The sequence below is a fragment of the Ornithodoros turicata genome, chromosome 1 (assembly GCF_037126465.1).
Source record: "Ornithodoros turicata isolate Travis chromosome 1, ASM3712646v1, whole genome shotgun sequence".
NCBI classification, from domain to species: domain Eukaryota; kingdom Metazoa; phylum Arthropoda; class Arachnida; order Ixodida; family Argasidae; genus Ornithodoros; species Ornithodoros turicata.
Window position 1 is genome coordinate 25,296,753 of NC_088201.1, and position 24,448 is coordinate 25,321,200.

General features: G+C 46.4%; 1 protein-coding gene across 1 annotated transcript in view; it reads right to left on the reverse strand.

The window, feature by feature from the left end:
- LOC135377689 (T-box transcription factor TBX20-like) overlaps positions 1–24,448 on the reverse strand; it is a 59,712-nt gene that overhangs the window by 20,764 nt on the left and 14,500 nt on the right. Inside the window, exon 2 of the mRNA XM_064610287.1 lies at positions 5,739–6,258. Coding sequence (XP_064466357.1) covers positions 5,739–6,258 — 520 coding nt within the window. The remainder of the gene's footprint in view (positions 1–5,738; positions 6,259–24,448) is intronic.

Below are 24,448 nucleotides of genomic sequence, written 5' to 3' on the forward strand. Positions count from 1 at the left end.
CCGCCGAAGGCTACCAACACTTTTGCTGATAAATAACTCCCAGAGCTGCGCTTGATGGATCGCCGCTTTCTCAAACGTTCTTTTTGTCTCCTGAGAATTTCGGGCTGTTTCCTGCTCTATTGTATGCTGCTCGTTTCCGGGCCAAGTACAGAAAGCTCCTGAATCCAACGCGGGGGCGCGCGCGACCCGTAGCTATCATGAAGGTGATTTACCGGGTTGCCTTTTATGAGCTGAGGGCATTTTGCTTCGCAATTATGGCGCCATAAAATTTTGGGAAATTACTCTCAAGACGTTCGGTCACTAGTGTATATGTACCGTTAGTTACGAGCATAAAAATGCACGTGGGAATAGAGGAGGGTGTACATCACAGCGGGGGAAGGACAGAATGAAGAGGAACTCCAATAATGTATAGAACATGAGAAACGCCGTTCTCGTAATTATAGCTTCGATTATCTCTCCTTGAGTCGATTCTAAAAACTTGGAATTTGGGTTTGTGAGCAATGCGGCATTTTGATTCGGTTGAGAAATCTTGCGTGCCGCCGGATTGCAAAGATTGAGAGGCTTCGCGATGCCTTGAGCAATTGATATACTAATTAGATTGTCCCGGCAGTCACAAATTTGTAACAACGCAGTTGACATGGTATGTAGCGTATTGGTGGGGCTGATATGCCAAGTTTAACGTGCACTTCAGAAAGAGTGAAACTTCAACTGTATAGGACTCTTTTTCATGAAGTCGTATAAAATATGATATCGGTGTTTACTTTTATGGTTGATAGTTTTCCAGAACAGCATGCCGACACAACAAGATAGGCATAAACAGGTGGCGAAGGCTAAAGAAAATACCAAATCGGACCCAGCAACCCTGTCATCTTCGTGATGCGCGAGCGAGCGAGCCTGGGTTTTGGCAGCACCACTATGAACGTAAATGAAATCATTTTACAGGAAACGCGTTACTGACCTGGATACTAATGATGCATTTCGATTGTCAGTATAGGAAAAGCGCAGTTTCACCACCCTTACGTGTACGACAAAGCTATGAACAGAGTATAAGTATAACGTGCCCTTCCGGATCCTGCTGTTCTGCGCATGTGCCGCAATGTGCTTGCTGATCCGTGTACTCTTGTGTACGTGCATCGTAGTACGCACATACAATTATACACGCACATACGCACATACAAGTTTCTGTTTAAAACAACGCAAGTAAACGAGGCAAGCTTCTTGGGTACGTAGGATAAGATATAGGAGACTACGTCACTCCTGTATACGTATAGGAGTGAAATACAGAGAGGCCCTCGGTGGCTCAGTCGGTACCGTGCCCGCCTGCTGATCCCAAGATCGCGGGTTCAAACCCGGCCGAGGACGGTGGCAACTTGGTGGAAGGGTATAAGTTGCTCAGGCACGATAGCTTCCGTGAGGGACGTTGAATGGGATGTGCCGTATGTCGATCGAGATATTGGCAAAAGTGGGCAAAGAGAGAGATAGTGGGATACTGCGGAGATAGTGGGCAAAACTAATCTACACACCCGACCACTGTGGCGTCGCTCATGATCACAGCTGTCTCGCGACGTGAAACCCGGGATTATTGATTATTGTTAAAGAACAGATGAAAGATCCTCTGCGGGCCAGATATGCACGCTACGATGTCTACATGAGTGCAAGCAGGGATTGGGTGTGCACGACACGTCTTGTTTTCGCAACGGACCCATTACAGCCACTCGCGGGAAAATCGTAAACAGCTAATTCCTATACACAACTATTTCTGGGGGTTCTCCGGAGTGCGTTCTTCCTCTTAGTGACAAGTGAACCTAGAGAACCTTTCCGATTTCTATTTGGTCATCACAGTGCTCCTTCTACTGAGAATTGTCAATAGCTGTGATATCTGTATGCGTTGCAATGTGCCATTAAACCACTTGCTGATGAGATTTTGCCCGGGCCACATCACCATCAGCAATGGGGTAGAGTATCGCACCTGGCGATGAAACTCCCCATTCATCATCTCAAAATAAGGCTGTTGTTTGTTGCCGGGCCAGAATTTTCTTCGTTTTATTCTTGTCCTTGGTAGTTGTTTTTTGCTTGGTTAGAAAATGAAAAAGTTTGGTAAGGCTGGTGAGACAACGGGTTTCGAATATCTTTTCCAGCTGTTTGGTACAGGAAGGAAACAAAACGTAAATAAATGTGTCAGGGCTGATCATGCACTGCTTATTATGCATAACGCCGACGTCCACGGATGGCGCTGACTGCCTTTATCATGGCGTACTTCTGAAGACGCAGGGGCCTATGGGAGTTTCGCTACTTGTCTACATATACCTTGGACATAACGCTAGTACGCTATCGTACGCTATCATACGCTATTATACGATATCATACGATATCATATCTGTCTGCTGGTGGCATGGTTGCCGCTAGTGCAATAGACTATACGAGTAAGATGGCGGTGATGCGCGAACCATTTTCGCGCTTGCGCGGTGTGCCTGATGAAAAGTGCCATTTGTGAAATAGGAAGTCAACGTATTAGTTCACACGTATTGCACGCGAGGTGGCCTTGCTTCCTGTTCCGGATATCAGTAGTCATAGCGAGAACTGTATATAGAGGTACTGAAATTCAACCTTATAGTTGCTTTCAGCTTCTGTGAGAGCAGTATATGGGTATATCTGTCACTGCTCTTTGAGCTATTTGTTGTCGACGTTGTAACGGGAATGACTGAGAAAAAAAATAATGTCAAGAAAGCAGAAAGAAAAGGGAAACACACAGAGCTAACCAAATGAAACACTCCTATCTTTCGCCAATCCCCTCAAACCAACACTGTACAGTGTTAACTTGTGTGCGCACTTCAATCTGTTCATGATGCTTAGAGCGAAACAAATGCGAGGAACCGGCTGTCGAGCATCATTGAATGGTTGATTGTACGACACTTATACGTTGCAACTACAATTTTTCGAGTACAGTTAACGACGTGTTAGCTATAATACCCCATCGATGCACTATATGGAACCTTGTTAGCAGAGTATAACGCGTTATGTGATCTCGCTTTAATATATCTCTAACATAATGTGAACGCCATATACCCCGGTTGAACCTTCAATTAAAGATCAGGACTCTCTTGACGTCTCATACAATGATTTAGAGCGCGCGGACCCGCTTTGAATCCGGAAGTTGGCAGCTCCTCTGCTGGCTGAGGCGTTTCCGAGAAACGCGTGTGCGGATGCCTTTGAAAGATTTACCTCTGTCGTGATATTACGACACTGCGGTACCAAAGCCTAATGAAATATTATGTGTGGATCAATTTACAGGCACGCCACGATGCCCAGTTTCGCATGCAACGATTGCGCCTTTCCCCCATACGTCATGCATCATCTCTACTCCTATGTCCCATGCATCACGGTTAGTTGAATTGAGAAGTTGGCGCCGAGGCCACGTGTGTGAACCCAAAGTATTGTCGTACCGCGCGCTAGGGCTGTGGTGTCTGGGTTATGCGGACCCAAATATAAATAAGAAAAATATTTGCTGGTACCTGTTTTACTTGGGCCCATACTCGGGCGCATACACGTTGAAGCATGTTGTGGCGAGGTCATGTTGCGGTTAGAATGAAGCACGTCTATCGAAGAAGCTTTCATATTTTGCATCAGAAGGTGACGATAGATGAGTGAGGCTGGTGGAAATCGTGAAAACCTTGTTTCAAGGTTTTGATCGGGTGCCAAAAGCCGTGATGCAGGCGTAAGAATACAAGACGTAGGGGGCTGAACTGTCTTTCGGAATCCAAGACATCTGCTCCAGTCAGCAATGTGTTGATAACGAGCACCATCCCTTTCTCTGGATGAGGTGAATGCTGTGACAGGGATAGATCAGAAGGCTGAGCTCTCAAGCAGGGTTCGTACCATATAACTGCGTTGTGGCAGATTGTCCTATTTCTAGCATAGTGGCGTTCCTCGATGTTGTCCTTACAGCGCGGCAAGAGTTGAGCGAATGCACGATATAGTTCCTTGGGATTCTTGAGCAAAGAACCAAAATAAGGGAAGGTAAGCTGCCTGGTGAACGTGTGAAAAAGGGCAACATTCATTGAGGGCACGGAAGAAATAATACCCATGATTGCCTTCAACAAACAGACACTTTGCCGACAGACCCAAGACGGTAGGACTTGACGATAGGTGAAGAAGATAGCTCTCGGGTCTGTCCTGCCCACTTCGTGCCTCTGTGTCTCCTCAAACTGGAGGAAATGTTTTCCGTTTCAAGTTAAGCCAAGTCCGTCAGTTGGTACAGGACACGTCAACTGCTACAGGAATAAGGTGCGACAGAAGACAACTACCAAGGCACAGAAGCTGACCATAGACCGATCTCCATGTTCAACGTGGGGACGGCGATTCCCGTGGAGGACGAGAGCACTTCATTTGAATTCATTACTTCCATGTAGTAGTTGGGAAGGGGCTTGGAAGGGCTTGAACATGTACCTTGTTCCACAAGAATGCCGTTATGCAGCCATTTGGCTTCTCTGCATATCCGTTTCCTTCACCACATAGCTTCACCACATAGCACGATGAGGGCCAACCATTGCACAGAATGATTGTGGAAAGCGCCGGGCGTACGCCTTTTTGTGGCAATTAATATAACTGCATACGTACCACAAAGAGGCGTACGCCTCCCGTCTTTAACCAATCAGAGTGCACAGTCATTCGGGATGGTGGTTCGCTAAGAGCGTGCTATGCGGTGAGGTTCTGTTTTAACAGTAACCCCGTAACCTCGTGCGTTTATGCGTACGTACCTCACCTTCAATCCTTCACCTTTTTTGTTTTTCTTCTTCTTCTTCTATAACCGTAACGATGCCTACTCGCATGTGGCCAACAACGACAAGCCAATCTCTCCCCCCCCCCCCTCCATTGTTTTAACAGTGTTGCGCCGAGGACGTGCTGAATATTTGTTACCATGGAGCACCAACATGGGCTATAGGTTTGCATGAACCGGTAGGCGTACGAACTCCGTTGCTTCTTCCTTGTTTTGCTGATTATTGTAACAGAACGTTCACGACCATGTCCAATGTCCATGCATGGGGAATTACCCTGCCGTACCTCGCTGTCATTCTCAGTATGCCATTCTTGTGCTTAGTTCTACAGGAAAGTATTGTCAGACCGCCTCGTACCACTTGACTCCCCCAGAACCTTATTTATCCATTTCGAATTCAATCAGGGATTTGGGGACCCAAGCAGCACTGGTTTTCGCAAGGTGGCCGTGTAAATAGCCACACTTGTGGTTGAGAGCAAAAGCTTCTGTTACTCTCCAGCTCCTATCTGTGAGCAAGAAACGGACACTTCGAAAAGAAAAAGAAAACTAAACCGTAAAAACACCAAAACACTGACATGAACTTAAGCGGCCAAGATTTATAGACCGCTGTCACCTTTCCTTATTTATCGGCCGTTTTCGTGATATGATTTCTCTTTTACCCATTGTGTGTTCTTGAACCCTGTAAAAAGGATAACAGACACTTTGACGGCGCAGGAAAATGTCGCATATGGGAAAGGCTCCCTCAAACCTACATTAAGTAACACGTTCTTGGGGCACCGTGACAGAGAAGGACGTGTTGGGACTGCTCCGAGAACTGGAATAAACCTGTTTTCGTTCATATCAATAACTCTGCTTCACCGCTTCTATGGTCCCCATCTGCAGCATGGTTGCCAGGCCTCTTGTGGCGCAAATCACGAAACATATAACCACTTTCAGGAGACATCACAGGCAATGCTATACTGACCTTCCAGTTTTGGTGATTATCATTTCAGTCCCGAGTTCATGAAACTTCTCCCAAAGGTCCTTTGTTTCCAGATGGGCGTCCACTTTTCGCAGTTCGTCACAGTTACATCTGGGTAGAATTTGAGGGTTTTCTATCCTTCCGGCATTTTTACCACTACTATTTGGCGCACTGCCGTCTTTACGTTTACCAGTGCTCGCACTGCTCTTTTCTGGGCTAGAGTCCATTGTCGAACACGTTGTTGTGGCTTCACCGGCGTTCGATGTGCCTGGGCCCGCAGGCGACCCTGCAGGGCTGGAAGGAGTACCTGGTCCTGGAAAGTCATCTTCGACAAACGACGGTGACCTCGACGAAGGGGATAAGACCGTTGCCTCTACGTGACTGTACGTCGTCTCGCGAGTCACACTGTCTCTTCGCGGTCCGAGGAACTTGAAATCCCTGGCAGTATGTTGGGACACCGGGGAACAGGCCAGCAACCTTTGCTGGGTATGAAGAGGGCTGGTGGCTCGTTGTACGAGCTTTTCTGCAACCCAGAAAAAGCAGCGATTTAGAGAGTACATGTTTCTCATTTCTAAAAAATTTGTAACACGAGATAGGCACAGCAAACTTTCTTCTATATTTGTAATATTCTTGTCACGATTCAACGTGACACACTGAGACCACCATAGTACATATATTGCTAAATACCGACGCACCGTCATGCGTGGGGTGTTTGCACAATGCAGTTTTGCTACTGAAATGCGAGGCCAAAATAAACAACATAATTAAGTATCTGATACAGTTTGGTTCCAGTATCAGAAAGCGAGCGATTCTTTGGTATGCAATACTTTGGCGACGGCCCTGGGGGGTATGAATGCGTATTCTACAAATCGGAAAAAAGCGCATGTTCGTAGCAGTATCACGTGATGGATTCATTTCGGTTCCTTTCTCCACTCTCCTTTCGGAGCATGTGGTGAGTGACATCGGGGTAGTATCACGTGTTCGTTCCTCTTCTTCTTCGTACACTGTTAAAATAGAACTTCACCACATAGCACGCTCCTAGCCAACCACCATTCCGAACGATATCAATCTGTCATGATTCGTTCAAAACAGGGGGAGGAGCCTATCTGGGACATGCATAATGTGTCCAAGATAGGCGCCTCCTCCCATTTTCGGCAAATAAGGACACAGAATGATATGATTCGGAATGATGGTTGGCTAGGAGCGTGCAATGTGGTGAAGTTCTGTTCTAACAGTGTAGGGGTTGAGTGAAGTCAGCCAGTGTCCATGGCTTGCTACTGTCGCCCTCTTTCTCCTTCAGCGGCTTGAGATGACCGCACGGCGGGCTTGCTTCAGTCCCTTCCTGCTGTCTTAGCGAGCGGACATAATGCCGCTGTGCTGCCTGTTCCAATGGAGTCTGTGATACTCTTCAAACACTGAACCATATAACACGCTCCTAGCCAACTATCATCACCAATGACATCATTATGTCCACTGACTTGTTGAAAACTACGCCCTTTTGTGGCACCTATACAGTCGTGTGAATTGTCACAAAAAGGCGTACACTCTTAAAACAGAACTTCACCGTATAGCACGCAGCTAGCCAACCATCATCCCGAATGACATAGTTATTTCCCCTGATTTGTTGAAAACGAGAGGCGTACGCCTTTATTCATTTATGTTAATTGTAAAAAAATGGCGTACGCCCCGCGCTCATCACAAATCAAGAGTGATAAAGGTATCACTCTGTACAACGGTTTGCCTTCAGCGTGTTATGTGGTGAAGTTCTGTTTTGTAGTACGCACCTCGGTTTCCACAAATCAGGAGTGATAACGGTATGGTTGTGTGCAGTGGTTAGCCTTGAACGTGTTTTTGTAGTGTTATGTCTTAAGAGTGACAGTGAAGGGCTTGACGGTACTAGTGACGGTAATTCAACTGAGAAAACGCAAAAAAGAAAAATCACAGGACTGTTGTGTAACGCGAATTTCAGTGACAGCACCGTCGGCATTGGGCCGTCATTTTAACCGCCCAATTCTAGTCCAAGCAGTGCGTAGCAAGTCAACGGCAGCGCTGTAAGATAATCCTTGAACCACAAGCGATCGCACACCGAGCTGTACCCAAATGGGTTCTCCCTGAATTGCCTAGCGAAGCCATTCGTGGCTCCTTCGGCTTTCTCTTGTTTCTGACGCCTCTTTGCTTCGTACTGCACGCACTGCACGTACTGCAGGGTCTTGCTGCTGAGTCCGCCGTGCCTCTGCTTATAGGCGGCACGCACTGCATGCAGGGTCTTCGCGTCTATGTTGTTTTGCCTCAGCTTCGGTGGCACGCACGTTGGGATCCTGACGTCGCACTCTCTTGTTTGCGGCCTCTGCTGCACGACGAGGCGGGTCTTCGCGAACTCTGCGCTTCCGTTCGCGTTCTGGTAAGCGCCGCAAAGCTTGTGCGCCAGCAGGCCCCAGCATCTCCATGGCGTCTGAAGCAGAATCACTACTGGTGTTTTTTGATTCAAGCGCCATGCTAACATTGTCCTCGTCGCCGTCGTCGTCACAAATACTGTGTTCGCTTTCCCTTCTGCGGACGACGCCGCGACCTCGGGAAACGAGGCACTAACAGCTGTAGCTATAAAATTGAACGCGTCACCCGACGAATTCTGCTACTCCCAGATTGACGTGATTCTAATGACGGTATAGCTCCTGCCAAACGGATGAGCTCTTGGCCATCCGAACACCTCGCAAAGATAAGTAACCCCGAGTAATTCCATGCATATCGGCTTTGTCCTCAAGACCGAACATGGCAGAAGGCATACGTCATAGGAAATTTGGTCGGAATTACCGAAGGACCTCTGAAAATTTTAAAAGAAGCCTTTGGAATCGTGGCAATTCATCCCCCTCTGCGACCAACCTCTCTCCGTATTTTACCTTTACACAAGTATCCCCCCCTCCCAACAATTGCATTTCAGCACCTTTTATGGCAGCATGACGTTGCTTGAGAAGCACTGGTTACGCACTGCTGGTTAGCACTGGTTAGCACTGCTCGTTGCGAAAGTCATTAGCCGACTTTAAGATGCTCGAAACTATAGATAGATCTCAGCTTTTTTTGCGTTCATTAGTTTCGAGATCCACGAATGATCGCGCGACTACGACCTGACAACGTTGAAGCCTCTATAGCCGCTTTGCCAACTGCCCATTACAGTCTCGACAGAGTATCATTTGTGGTCCATCCTACAGATTGGTCGTAAGATGAGATGCGATTGACCGAGCTTCAGAACTAGATGTTATTATGCTTGCTTCGATACTTGCTTAGTTCACGTTGGCGAATGCTAATGTACACATTAGCATGGCGCAGTCGTACGAGGATTTCCATGAAGCCATATCTAACAATCTAACTGTCCCGCCTTAATGACAGCGCGTTCATCCGATTGAAAGCCCTGTGTTTCCCGACATGGAGCGGCCGATCAAAACGAAGCGGGGCTGCGCGATAATTCCAGCAACCAGACAGCCAAAACTAACGGTAAATGTCGACGCGAAATGCGAAAAAAATACTGTATGTGGTGCAAAGTTACAACGTTAGGGTGAGCATAATAAAGGTCGGTGTGAGATGGAACGAGAAAAATTGCTTAAAAAGGCTTGCGAGAAAACGCGACGGGGATCATTAAATTGGGGGAGGGGGCGACGTTTCGTCCCACTCTACAAATTGGAGTTCACCGCATAACGCGATCCCGGCCGACCACACTCTAAAAAACAGAACTTCATCGCATAGCACCTCTCTCTTGGTTCGTTGAATGGAAGGCGCGCGCCGTTTTGTGACACACGTTGAATTTTTGTTAATCGTCACAAAATGGCGTACGTTCCGCTCTTTCCCTAAATGAGGAGTGATGTCGGTATCATTCTGTGCATCGGTTGGCCTGTGGTTTTGGTGAAATTGAATTTTACCTCACACATCCCAAAAACAAAACTTCACCGCACAGCACGCTGTGCGTCAACCGTTGCCACGAATGATAGGGTTATCGCTTATGATTCGAAGAGACAGAGGAAGGTGTCCGCCTTTTTGTGTCGATTTAAATATATGATAATTGACACAAAAAGGCGTACGCCCCCTCTCTCTTCGAACCACAAGCGATAACCTTATCATTCGTGGCAATGGTTGGCGCACAGCGTGCTATGCGGTAAAGCTCTGGTTTAGAGTGTGCCACAAAAAGGCGTACACCCCGTCTCTCTTGGAATCGGAAGCAATAACACATCATTCATGGTGGCAATGGTTGGCGCACAGCGTGCTATGCGGTAAAGTTCTGTTGTTTTTCTGTAATATACCGTAATCACTCCCGAGGTCTTTTTGTGACCAGTAACATAAATGTGAGCTGTCCCAAAAAGGCGTTCGCACCCCCCTTCCCCCCATTTTCGAGAGAACACTTTGAGAAAACGATATCATTCCAAACGATGGTGAGCTAGAGCAGAGTTCGAGGTAACTCGTTACTGTAACTAAGTTCCTTTTTTTTGGTAACTTGTAACTTAACTCGGTACTTTTGCGCCGTGGTAACTTTCAGAGGAACTCGTTCCTTTTTCAGGTAATTTTGCCAAAGTAACTGAAGTTAAGTTCCAAGTTACTTTTAACTCGCTTTTCACTGACGTCCACATATTTTCTTGCTTTCTCTCCGGTTCCTTCATGGCATTTTTTTGCCATAAAACGTGATATTCAATCAATTACAGTATTTTATTCAGGAAGTAAGAACCGCTGCCATTGAAATGTACATGAACCATTGTGCGCCCACAGGGAGTAGCGTTCGAATAGACCGCTACCAGAGAAACGTCATCATGACATTGGTAGACAGACTGAAACCGAAACAAATCGGAAGGAGAGAGCTGGGTTCCACGAACGGGCACTTGCTCGCTGCCTCCCATTGAAAGAAAAGTAGGACCGAGGGCCGCGTCCCTTTAAGGGACCATATTGTAATCCCCTCAAGACCGTGGCTTTCGGGCGCGACCTTGTTCACCTCTAGCTTCGAGCGTAGTTCAATTCTACCAAATTTTGGCGCTGTCGAACACTATGACGCCATTTATTTACAAACAGGGAGATATCTCAAACAGGGAGAGGGAAGGGTGTTGCGTAATGCTATTTTGTGTCCGAAATAACTTGGAAGTAACTCGTTCTTTTTTTAAGTAACTCAGTAACTGCGAGTTACATTTCAGGCTGAAGAACTTCGTTATTAACTTAGTTACATTTTGAACACGGTAACTTAACTTGTAACGAGTTCTTTTTGACGGGTAACTTCTCAATCTATGAGCTAGAGGAGCGTGTGTTCTGCTTTCATTGTGTGTTTCAAGTTTTCAAGTTCTGTTTTCAGAGTGTGAAAATTTGTCCAAATTAGTTGGCGATGCTTTGGACAAAACCCGGCGAGCTAACCGCCAGGACATGTTTAAGACATGTTCCGTGACAAAACCCGCTCCCATAAACGAAACTGTAACGTTTGGTCGTCACATACCTGAAATCCGCATTACATTAAAGCATCCTCATCAACTTCGAGCGTATGAAGGATACATTCAACGAAATAACTAATGAAACGTGCAGGCGTATAACATGTAATATTTACATAGGCGATTGATTGACTGATTCAAAAAAAGAAAAAAAAATGATGGAGATGTTAGTCCCAAAAACTCGGGACTGACTACTCCAGGACGCATTAATTAGTGTTTACATGGCGAGCTCAGTTTACAAACATGTGACGTCACGAGAAGACCGGTTCGAGGTTATAGTTTGCTGTGGTGGGCAAGAAGCGAGAAGAACACGTCGGCTGATTGGCTGACAAAGCTGATAGTGCCCACCAGCATGCTTTGCGCGGCGGCGTTACGTAGACGATGACGTAGCGGCTCAGGTCGTCTATAAGCAAAAGTTAACATACCACCTTCATCCTCATCTTCACACCCCAGCGTCACCGTACAGATGTTCATGCAACCCGAATGGGAGACATTTTTTATGAGTAGGGTAAAGTGGGGCTACTTGAAGACGGGGGCAAGTTGAGGACAGTTTGGGTTTTTCGCGTGACATTTTCTTAGCAATATTTTTTTCTCGTCTGTGACACCAGGGTGAGCACAGTCGTTGTCTGGGCTATGAAGTAACGTGTTGACGTTCTGCACGTGGCTTTTTAGAAAGACGTGAGACGCTGTTTTGCAGATGTGGTCGAGGTAAGAGGGGCCTTTTTATGTCCCATTTGTAACTTTCGCGAGCATTGACTTCCAATTTGCTCACTTCTGCTCCGCGGCTAATAAAATATGACCTCGTCGTTATGATGCTGTGTCACTGCCCAGTCTTTCCATGTGCACTACTAGGGGCTGACCGTTTCGGCTGGCCCAAACAAAAGACAAAACTTAAACCCGCCATCAATTTTTGATGTCCAACTTATCCATACGGTGGGGTAAGTTGATGAAAATGTGTAGCCTGTCATTTTTGGCTCGTACGAAATAAATATCTGGTTTAGCACCACAGTAATTTGTTGATCATTTCTTAAAGGTTTGGAGATTCAGATAACGAATTATGGTACAATGTAGGCGATTATTCTCTCTGCTATTAACAAAATAGTTCAACTGTCTTCAACATAGACCACCTTACCCTATAGGAAATCTGTTCGAAACAGTCATGATTTCAATCCGCCGTCTCCCAATGGTGCTCGTACGCATCACCGCATGCGATAAAAGTGTCTGAAGCGCTCCACAAAGGGTTACTCCCAGTGGACTTGGAACTGAGATAAGATTGAATATGATAAAGAACGCGCAGAAACAGGGACGGACACGTATAGCGTTACACCCCATCTCATTGGGACGATTTATTTATTGTTGTTGCTCAAATAGTAACTGGTTTATTTGGACAGAAACAACTCTAGCCTAGAAAGTCCAGAAACTTCTGGAGTTTCAGGGTTAGAGTTGTTTCTGTCCAAATAAACCAGTTGCTAGTTGAGTGCTGCCTGTGTCCGTCCCTGTTTCTATGCGTTGTTTACCATGTTCAGTGCTAGCCAACACGCCCTTTCACCTTCTTATTGAGACTTTCCTTCCTTTTGAAGTTCCTATCACTCTTAAAAATGAACTTCACCGCTTAGCATACTGCTAGCCAACCATCATCTCGAATGATATCGTTACCTGCCCTGATTTGTTGAAAACGGGGGGTGTACGCCTTTTTTTGTGACACTTATACTGTTCATAATTGTCACAAAAAAGGCGTACGCCCCCCGTTTTCAACAAATCAGGGCAGGTAACGATATCATTCGAGATGATGGTTGGCTAGGAGCGTGCTAAGCGGTGAAGTTCATTTTTAAGGTTGTATGAAAAGCTAGCCTGTACAACCAAATTTTTGCCAATGTTCGTAATTTCTCCTAACTTTTTAGTGCCTTTAAAATGCCATTACGCGTGTATCCTTGACTAGCTGTCGATGAGAGCATTCTGCACCCTAAAGTGAATTTCGCCGCATAACACGCCCTGCGCCCAACAATTGCGTCGAATAAGTCACCTGCGTCGCCTTCTCATTTAAAGCGAGAACGGGGTCTACGCCTTTTTGTGACAATTAACGCATATGCAAATTGCCACAAAAGGCGCACCCCTCCCATTTCCGACAAATCAGAGAACAGTACGATATCATTTTGAGTTATGGTTCTTTTTGAACGCGTTATGTGGTGAAGTTGTGGTGGTAGTGATGGTGAAGTTACTTCACTGCATAATACGCTCCCAGCCAACCCCTGCTTTGCTGAAAACGGAAGGCGTACACCATTTTGTGACACGTATGCAGTTATAACAATTATCACAAAATGGCGTACGCCCTCGATTTCCACAAATCAGGAGTGATAACGGTATCATTACGTGCCTTCAGCGTGCTATGTGGGGAAGTTCCCTTTTAAGAGTACACTGTTAAAACAGAACTTCACCATATAGCACGCTCCTAGCCAACCATCATTCCGAATAATATCATTCTGTGTCCTGATTTGTTCAAAACAGGGGGGAGGCGCCTATCTGGGACAGGATAATGTGTCCCAGATAGGCGCCTCCTCCCATTTTCAACAAATCAATACACAGAATGATATCATTCTGAATGATGGTTGGCTGTGAGCGTGCTATGTGGTGAAGTTCTGTTTTAACAGTGTATAGTACAGTGATCTCTAAGTGGCCTCTTAAAAATGAACTTCACCGCATAGCACGCTCCTAGCCAACCACAATCTCGAATGATATCGTTATCTGCCCTGATTTGTTGAAAACGGGAGCCGTACGCCTTTTTTTGTGACACTTATGCTGTTCATAACTGTCAGAAAAAGGCGTACGCCTTCCGTTTTCAACAAATCAGGGCAGATAACAATATTCGATATTATGGTTGACTAGGAGCGTGCTATGCGGTGAAGTTCATTTCTAAGAGTGTAGCTCTGGAACCTCCTACAGGATCGATTTCTGTTCCTCTAACTGAGCAACAAGCACGTTTGTACCAACGAGCTTTGTATTTGCAAAATATGCTTCGGTCTCATTCGTGTGCATAAGCGTGCGCTCATCAGAGATGTTTGATCAGCCTTTACAGACGAGTGTTATTAATGGACGTTGTCAGTTTGCGATTTGCTATCGAGTTTCGGATGTGCTCTCGAACATAAGCTTCATGCCATAACGCCTGGTCATTATTCAGCAGGGTTTTTGGACGGGATTTGCGACTGCGATCTGTGTATTCGGACCAATCGATAACGCATTTCCATTTCGCTTCTAGTCGGCTAAATTAATGGCGCCGTGGTAAACTGACGTCTGGATATATCATACGCGTTACTCGAAAGAAAGCAGAGACAATTTTGCGATTCACTTACTTTGTGTAAACCCAGGCCACCCACCTGCTAAAAATGGTTTGGCAAAGAAAGGATATCTCGGAATCTATTGGGATGTTTCGCAAGAAGAAACTTCGAGAGAACCTCCTCAAAGAAAAGTAAAAGACGAACTTATCGTATCTGTAGCGTATCGTATCGTATCAGTTAAAGCTCCTCGCATTGGAATACATTGGCATACGGTAGCTGAGGTACACGGGCATCCAGACGACGAGGATGAACTATGTGATGCATCAATTGTCGCTTTACCACAAGGCCCTGTACGTACAGTGCAAAAACGCAGTTTATCTACCTACACGGTATCTTAACAACGGACTTCATTAAAATATACGAAGATTACATGAACATGTTACACTAGTTTACAAAAATGTATTTTGCCCCGGATGCACACATGATATAACGCAGTGGATGCTGGGCATGTACGTGAGCATGACGCAGCGAATGCTGTGGCCAGTAGATCACTTTGGAAACGTTTTGCTCGACAAACATACTTAATTAATTCTGTCGCTAAGTGTATGTTGACCACTTCGTGTCACCAACTGGCTAAGGAAGAGTGGCTCGCTGACGCGTCTCGGTCCTCCCTTCTGTACAGGGTTGATCCACTGTTGACCCCTTATACCATAGCACCATCTTATCCGAGGTCGCTCATCATGCTGTTTCACGGGCTTTGCATGTGCCCTATTTAGCGCGATTACTATGTAGACTTAGGAAGGCGGACTCCGAAGGCGGCCGAATGTAGTGGAAAACTATGATCAGGGGTTTTCCCCTGAGGGGGACCCCATTTTCTGGGGTCCCCGTATCCATCGTTTTTTGTTTGTTTGTTCTTTTATGTAGTCTTGCCTTTTGCAAATACGAGAGTTGGAGCAGCAGGGCCTCTTTATGGGCGGTACGCTCTCCATTTTATCTTTTCTTAAAAAAATGATTATACTTTGGCTTAAGCAAAATATCTTGAGCTATGCACTTTTGGGCACAGGAACCAGAGTACTGCAGATCACTTAAGCAGCAGCACGTCATTAAACTTATCCAGGGAAAGGCACCTTTCTTGATTAAGTACACGTGACTGACGGGGCTTACCGTGAGGGATCGCATTTGGTTCTCAGAATGTGAACAAAAATCGGAAGGGAAAGTTCGACAGGGGGAAAGTGAAGTCAACGTTGCAATTCGACTCGAGCTTTTAGAACTCAAAAGATGCTATGCAGCCACCTGAAGACTTTGAAGTGGCAGAGATAGCACAATTTTTAAAACACTACGATACGAGCACATCCGCACTGCCGACGTGTAAATCTAATCCCGAATTCGAGAGCAGAACTGTCACGCCGCTTTCCTCTGCATGCTTTGCAGACGCCCCATTATCCTATATAGCTGAACCGAAACCAGTAAATCTGTTTTTTTTTTATGGTTTTAGTAGGTTTCGGTATTGTCCTAGTAAAACTAAGTCTCTTTTTATTCAGTTGCGAGTTTTCCCGAAATGACTTTCTTTTTTTGTCTTGTTCCATTTGTCATCACGACGAAGTTACAGTGAAGACGAAAGAATGGAAAGCTGTAGTTCAGAATTTCGCTGCTTCAGCTCCATGGTTCTAGTCATCCCCTGATAAAGTCACCCTGGGAGCGACATGTTGAAGGAATAATTCCACTACAAAAGAAGGGATGGTCGAGCCAAAACGAGAGCACAAGTAGGAAAACAAGATGGTTCCTAAAGCTAACATCGTGAGTGAAATTATAGCACAACCTGTGAGCGTTGCGGCGGCTCCTTCAAAGTCTGCGTGACTAGCTCGTGAAGTCGTCGATAATGTGCTGCGCCGCGTAACATTACACAGACGGCGATTTTTGAGAAGCCAGGCACGGCTGTCCTCTCCGCACGTGGCCTCCTTTGTACGCTCTGCAGAAGTATCACAGGCGGCGGGAACGTCTGATCTCAACCAGCAGTATTCAAACAACGCTGGTGAGCCACCGCGGCGTGCGAGGCTCGAAGCTGGGAAGTCTCAAAAGAATTAAGTGTTCTCTGATAGTGTTCCCACCCCGTCGGGGACTACCATTCTGAAATTTAATAATAGAAGCCCACACTTGCTCCCCATCGATGTTAGAACACATCGAGTGAAATTAGATTAAGACCGGCAACATTCGCTCGACAGGACCGACGCTTTTGTAATAAGCGTGGATACTGGGGAATGTATATCGATGCAAATGGTCCAACCGTATGCTCAGCGCTTCTCGTTTTGCAGATTGTCGGTCGTGAAGCGATGCTTCTCCCGCGTTTTGGGCTGCGTGGGCTCTCCCTTTAATCTGTCCTCTATTTCGGCGAAAACTGCATTAGTGGGCGTGATGTCAAAAGCTGCGAAACCTACAGGCGCAGACGTGGTTACGATTGCGAAGAAAAGAAAAGGAGCGCTGATGGGCTGATGATGTGGATATCTGGTGAGCATTCGAGGCTATTAGCGTTTGAAACCGGCGCTGTGCGTGCGTGGAGTGTGCATTATTTCAACGTGTTCATTCATTACTTCCATGGCGCGTAGCGGACATTTACCAATGTGCAAAGGAACCGTGGTTACAGTTACAGCAAGGAGTTGAGCAGATATAGGCTGCAAAAGAGAAATTGTATTATGTTTAGCAACTAACGACGTGCTGATAAAATTAGCAGAGACAACAACAACAAAAAAAAGTCCTTCCTGAAAACGCTATCCTCATTGTTAATGGCTCTGTCAGTGGAGTGGGACTGTCATGCGAACGCTACAGCGAAGGCCGTTGCCTTTTGCAGAATTAGACAGCTGGTCTTTCAGCGTTCCTAAATTATTCGGCCTGTGGCATCCCCAAGTCGGGCATCGGGCGTTCGGCGAGGTGGTAAAATATTTCCGGGTCATCGAAGCGGACAAAAGGTTTTGACACATGATGTCAGTACGAAACAGTGGACCGTGGCGGTGACCCACGGAAAAGAGCGACGTGTAGAGAAGAAAGTTATGGAGACGTTGGCCTCCTGCAACCAAGGGGCCGGCTACTCCAAGCCGCTTGGAAGAATGAATGTGTCCTTGCTTGTATATACATGTCTGCGTGTGAAAATGGGAAAGGGACAGAAAACTATTAATACGTGCAAGGAGCTGCGATGTCCGTGAGAAATTTCAACAAGGCTGCGGTCGGTCACCATCTTAGCTCAGCCGGTCACGCTCCTAACAGCTCGTACCCATGAACTACTTTAATAATTTCATGATAATTTTTCACATTTTTATTCTTTGTGCTGTCATCACATCATCAACCCCACCAACACCTGGTGGTCTGTGCTACTAACCCCCCCCTTTTTTTTTTCAGCTGTACAAGTGAGCTGGAGCAGCTGGCTCAACACTTGTGGAGCCATAATCTCCGTGTTATTAGCTCCAATCCAATCTAATCCAATAGGAATACATGTCATGCGTGGCGAGAAAGGCTAAAATATGTCACCCGTGATCGCCAATACTGGATACCAGAATATAACGCAAAAAGAAAAATAGCGTGATTGATGTCGCCGTTACACGGATCGAGTTTGTTTGCATCGTCCTTCCAAACGAGATATTTCCTTCGTGCAGCCTTTAAGGTACTCTCATGAAGGCATAAAAATCCGCGGTTGGCGGATTCACGCTTTGTTCACACGTGCACAGTGTTTCGAAACTCGATCCCCTACAAAGGACCCCTTTTACCAGAGGCGTACTTCCTGAAGCCTTAAAATCGGCTCACAATTGTAGAAACCTCTTGGTGTGGGCGTGAAAAGGGTCGAGACCTAGGCGTGAAAATTACTGCGCTAGAAGGGCCCGCTCTGTAATTTGAGCTTCTCCCCCTCCATTGCCCGTGTCTTGTAGGAAGATGTACGATACGCAAGGCGCAACTTGTTGAGTGACGTCTGTAAGGTACGCCGCCACTCTTTCATATTGCCAGCCATTGCAGAAGCCATTTTTAGAAAACACAGAGCACTCGAAATGCTGAGTTCTGCTTACGTCGTCAGGAAGAGAGTGACATTTTCTGTCGAATATGCAATTGCGCTACGAAATGGTCGACTCCCGTTCAGCGTGAGAAATGCATAATAAGCGAGGAGAGAAAAAAAGGAAATATCGAGCTGTAAATCGGAAATATTCGGAACAAAGCAGCACACCTCATTAGAGTGCTCATGCTGTCTGCTGGCAGTACCTCGCAGGGCTGGAAGAGAGAGCAATACGATCGAAGATGTCTTATGCTATTTTTGCGTCATACGCAATACTGAGCTTGTGGTAGCACTATAAATCATTAGCATTGAATTGTTAACATTATTCAGATTTTCGTTTGGTACATTGAGCAGAACCCTATAAGGTTAGCCTCTGCCTTGTGGTAGATTGGCTATACGAATCGCGTGTAAGCTTATGAACTCATTTCCTGAAGCTGGAGTACACAAGGGCATAGGAGCGCTTATTTAAAACTGTCCTGTATATTAAACGTGCACTGGAGCTTCCTGGGGCTTAGTTTAGTTTAGTTTAGAGGAGCGAAGTGGAGCGATCTTAAGCCAGTTCCTGTAGGGGCTGTTACGTCGTACCAGGAGTAGTGGCACCTGATCTGCAGGTCCTGTCCGCAGTGTGGCACAAATCGTATTCGAGACGGATTAAATGGGACCGTCAGCTGACGCTTCAGAATTTGCAGTGAAAGCGCATTATGCGATAGTGCGCCAGAAATGCCAGCATAGCAGTATCTAACCTTGCCACATGTCGCATGGTTGCACGATTGCTTCGCGGTTTTCTCCAGCCAGTGGTTTGGGTTACCACTGTATTCATCACATACAGACAATGTGATTAGGATGGAGCGCAGAAATATTGAAAATATCCGGCCAGTTTGAATAACGTTCTGGTTTGCTGGCAAGAAAGGCTGGCCACCTGGCTGCGTGGGAAATTCCTTCTTGAGAGCCGATTTGATTCCCCGGCAACATCCCGTTATTCGTTCCGCTCTTTCAGCTGGCATTGTCTGTCGGCATCCGCTCGTCGCTTCCACGCTTGTTTCACGCCCGTCCACGTTCCGAGCAAAGGCATCACGGCGCATCCTTCGGACACCAAGCCCCTCTGAAAGCTGCACCTGGCCGCGGGGCGAGCTGCTGAATGAAACGGAAAATAGCGCTCGCGTAAACGTGGTCACGGCACGCTCACTCTATGCAGCTCGTTAGGCTTTGGCCCGTGTTTCCTTCCTGGAGCCAGATTCGGGAATCAATCCTTGTGTTCAGCGATGCGCCATATCATACATCTGGGATTTACCTCGAGTCTGTTTTATGCGGTTGGGCAGTGCGTGGCAGAAGTAAGAAATGCATATTCGCCATTGCAGAGATTTAAAGAACTACGCGTAACGGAAGGGGTCTAAGGCATAAATTGTGACGTATAGTTTGCTCAGGAGACGCTTAGCGTCCAAGTCCCAGCGGTAAGGGATGGAAAACGAATGCACAATAAATACGGAAATATAGGCGCACCCATGCATTAAGGTCTACCGAGATGAACATGCACTTGTGCTTTATATGTAACCGAAATGTACCCTTAAAATAATGCGCTAATGAACTATACGCTTCTAGGGTACACTGTACCTGCCAAGGGAGTCTGTATGCAAATGCACAAAGATGTTTACTATACCCTTCATACTGTACGAATTTTTACATTGCACGACTAAAATTAATGATGCGCATCAGTGCATTTTAATGAATGAAAAAATGTATCATCCTTCAAGTTGTATGTCCGTAATGTTCCTCAGGGGCACACCTGGCGTTCCAGTTGTTAATTACAGCTGTCTTTCGGAGGTTTTCCATCAGGAGACTTCGTCGGTTCAGACCGTTCAGACAACGTTCAGAAAGCTATCTTTAAGACGGGTGCACCTAGCAAAACAGGCAGTAAATATTTGACGTGGCCTTGATTACAAGACCGCTAGCCGCCCAGGAGAGGCGCCGCCTCCTCCGGTCAAAGTAGTTACGTGGACAGTGCGTTGGCAATAGTGGGCGACAGAGAGCACATAGCGTCGCTGTCATTGTTATCGTTTGTGTCTGTTGAGACGGTTGGTTTGTCTTGATGAAAAAAAAAAAAAAAACTGAAATGCAGTATGTGGCGCTCGTGGAAAGGGACGGTAACCCAGCTCTCGTAATTGGGAGAGGAAAGAAAATAAACGAAAGCAAGAGCACGGGGAACTCAGAAACCACACTCGTGGTCACTGTAAATCCACAAACTTGGTTGGTGTAGGCCTGTGTCTGTTGGTGTATCTGGTACCTGGGTGCACTCTGTACCTGTGTCTGCCTGTGGTGTTGGTGGCCTATGGGTCTGCGGCCAGTGACCCATAGGACCTTCGCCACGTCAAAATGTCTGCTGTCCAGTTGGGCTAGTGCTGGCTGGAGATGTTGCCAATGCTGACAATATTGTCGGCAGGACAGCAAGATATGTTGTGTCCTCCAGCAGACCCACACATTCGGCCAGTTAGGGGAGTCCGCTTTCCTACTTCCGTAGTGTAGGTACCGTCGTATGTTGCAGGGCACATTTTGGCGAATCCGAAAAACAAGAAGAGAAACGTAGCTATAAATATCTGGAAGGGGGCCATAATAAATTTCACCAGGACTCCAATCGCTCGTCGCCTTAGCGCAACCGGCCAATACCCTAGCAGCTTCCCAAAGTCTAACGGGCGAGAGTCTGGTGGGTCCAGGGCAGCACGAATATACTGTCGATGTGAACTGTTTCGGGAGCACCAAAGCAAGATCTGTTCGGTGTTTTCTGCTTCGCCGCATGTACGGCAATTGGGCGAGGTCACCTTTCCACTCTTGTAGAGAAAGGAAGTAAATCTGCATTTATTTATGCCAACTGTCTTCATAGATTCCTAACATGTGTTTTGTACTCGAGAGCAGGCCTACGTGCGTAAAAAATACTTTTTACGTACAAAGTCACAGCCGAAATTACGACACTGTATAAATTAAGCTTATGCTTCCGGAAGTGTCCCATCCGCAGCAAACAAATCACTTGTAGACATTGGGGGTATTCTATACACTATTTTCATCCTTCACGTGCACTTTGAAAAACCTTCCCTCACAAATTAAAAAAAAAAACTTCCCAAAACACCTTCAGTCCTTGCTCGCGGCACTCCAATATGGCACCAGTTTGGAATTGCCATATTGGGATCATATTGGTCCACAATTCATTACATTTTCTTTATGCATTTACTTTGGCTGATATGCATGATACACTCACTATGTAAACTAAGGTGCACACGTTACGCCATTGTTTGAGGGTGTTGATTTACACCAAAAAAGGAATCGGGGTATCATTCACTTACACCCCAGATGGTGTTGAATCAGCACCTCTCCTGGAGGGTGTACATCCGTCTTGGGGTGTTGATTTACACCAAAAAAGGAATCAGTTAGGGTCTCATCTAATTACACCCAAGAAGGTCACACGATCGAGTGTGGATAGTCCACCCTTTTATTTCTTGACGATTTTGGGCGCTTGGCCCTCCCATATACGTGGCGAGCTCCGGATGCTCTGGTATCATTTCATCGAGATCGGGCGCGCACAATGTGTTTCACTGTTTGGGTTCTTTGGCCCTTCGGTTCTACCTTCTTTAAGTGAGTGCTTGTTAGTCTTTTGGCAGTCTCCAGAGCCATGTCTTTCTTTCTTTTTTTTTCTTTTTGATTCCGTGTTAGCGTCGCGAAGCAACTGTGGCTACCAGCAGCGTGCACAGATGGAAAGAATACAGCGAGAAGGAGTGGGGGACAGGGAGGTTAGTATGCGTCCTGGGCCGACTTCAGGGGAACTGTGCCGACATTCGTCTGGAAAGTATGCCGGAAAACTCAGAAAAAACCTTCGACAGCACAGCCGGTGGTAGGATTCGAACCCACCACCACCACCGAGTCTTCAGCATGACCTTGCCTACCACCAACGAGCGCATGCGGCCATGCCGGTGGTATATAGCGCCATATCTATCTTTACACTTATTTCTTAATTACTATTGATTCATTACCCTCCGTTAGCATGCAGCACGTAGTTGTACAAGTGATACGGAGTATAGATGACCTGAGCCCGTACGTCATCGATTACGAACCGCCGCCGCGCAAGGCATGCTGGTGGGCACTATCAGCTTTATCAGCCTATATCAGCCGAGGAGTTCTTCCCGCTCCTTGCCCACCATAGCAAAATATAACCTCGAACCGGTCTTCTCGTGACGTCACATGTTTGCAAGCAGAGGGTCATCTATAGCCTGCATCCATGTACACTCTTAAAAATGAGCTTCACCGCATAGCCTGGTCCAGCCAACCATCATCTCGAATTATGTCGTTATCCGCCCCGATTTATTGAAAACGGGAGGCGTACGCCTTTTTTGCGACACTTATGCTTTTCATAATTGTCACAAAAAAGGCGCATGTCTCCCGTTTGCAACAAATCAGGGCAGATAACGATATCATTCAAGATGATGGTTGACTAGGAACGCGCTTTGCGTTGAAGTTCATTTCTAACTCTAAGAGTGTACATGGAGCCAACATCTTAATGTTTTTCTTTTTCGACACCAATACCATGTAAAGTTCTTACCGCTTGCACACACAGTTTCGTTAAGTGTTTGGATTCGTTAACTGGAAACAATTCTCTCGTTCGTTATCGAAAGCGTATCGCAAAGCGCATCCCGTTGCGGCCGACAGGAGCGGCACCAGCTGGCGACATCTGCCCGTTTGAACAATGACGGTATCGTACAAGAATCAGCGCGTAATGCGCGCGCATTGCTGGAGCGTGCCTAATGCGCACGCAAAGATGCAACAGTCGAGTTCAACGCTATTGTGGTGGGCAAGTGGAGCGCCTGCTGCCCGGCGATCGTTACTTCAGAGAACGACGCTTGCGTTGAGGCCGCTTCTGTGCAGTCCTGCTTGTACCACTCTTCCACGAGCCGCATGATCGCTTGTTGACTGTTGGCGTGCATGCATATTGACTCCGCGTACATCGTGGGAATAGCGTACCAAGCACGCCCGTGAAACGTCAATATTATCGAGGGTTGCATGAAAGCGACATTGTGAAGTGAAATATTGAAAGGTGTGATCACTGCTAGCGATTAAGTCGACATATAATATTTATATCGTTTTGAATGACAACCGAAGAGCTCTGAAGTTTTGAATGAAATGTGTTTTGATTTACTCCTTTTCGGGGCAATAAAATTGATGTGTCGCACGAAGCCTTTATTATTAGTGTCCCAGTACTTGCTTGGGAGCCCATAATACTCGTATGTTAGTTAGGCACGCATTATTTGACGTCGGTAACTTTACTTACGTCCAGATGAAAAAGATTCGTTCACAGAAGCTTCCTACAGGTCTTAAATGACCAATGGCAGAATGTGTTTCATGAGAATAATTGTCTCACAACGTATTCACATCACATCACATCACCACGAATTATCACCGAATTGTCATTGCACTCTTTTGTATGGGCTATTCAGCTAACATGGTGTAACCAGCATTCGCGTTTCTGGGGCTGTATATGTTTACTAAGAAGAAAAAAAGGAATATGGGTGGGTTTCTGTCTCTGGGGTGAAATGATGCCTCCAGATGATTGATTCTAAAAATTCGTCCCCTTCGGATTGAAACCGGTTCAGCAGCTACTCAGAGACTGTCATGCGTGCTCCCTTCTGGACACAAGTGAGGTGTCGGGGAACCCATCTTGCACAGACTTCACGGAATAGCACGTGCTCGTGAATTATTGTCTCCGCACTGCCGACACTAATAATACGCTGGGCTGCAATGTCCCGAACTGTTACTCGTCGGTTCCCGAGGATGGCTTGCTCAACGTCTCCGATGTTCACTGGCGCGACTGCAGTCGGACGAACGTGTCCATGTGGTTCGTTCGTCACCGCATCCCGTCCTTCGTCAAACTGTCTGCACCATTCGTACACTCTTCCCCTTGACATCGTTTGTTCCCAATAC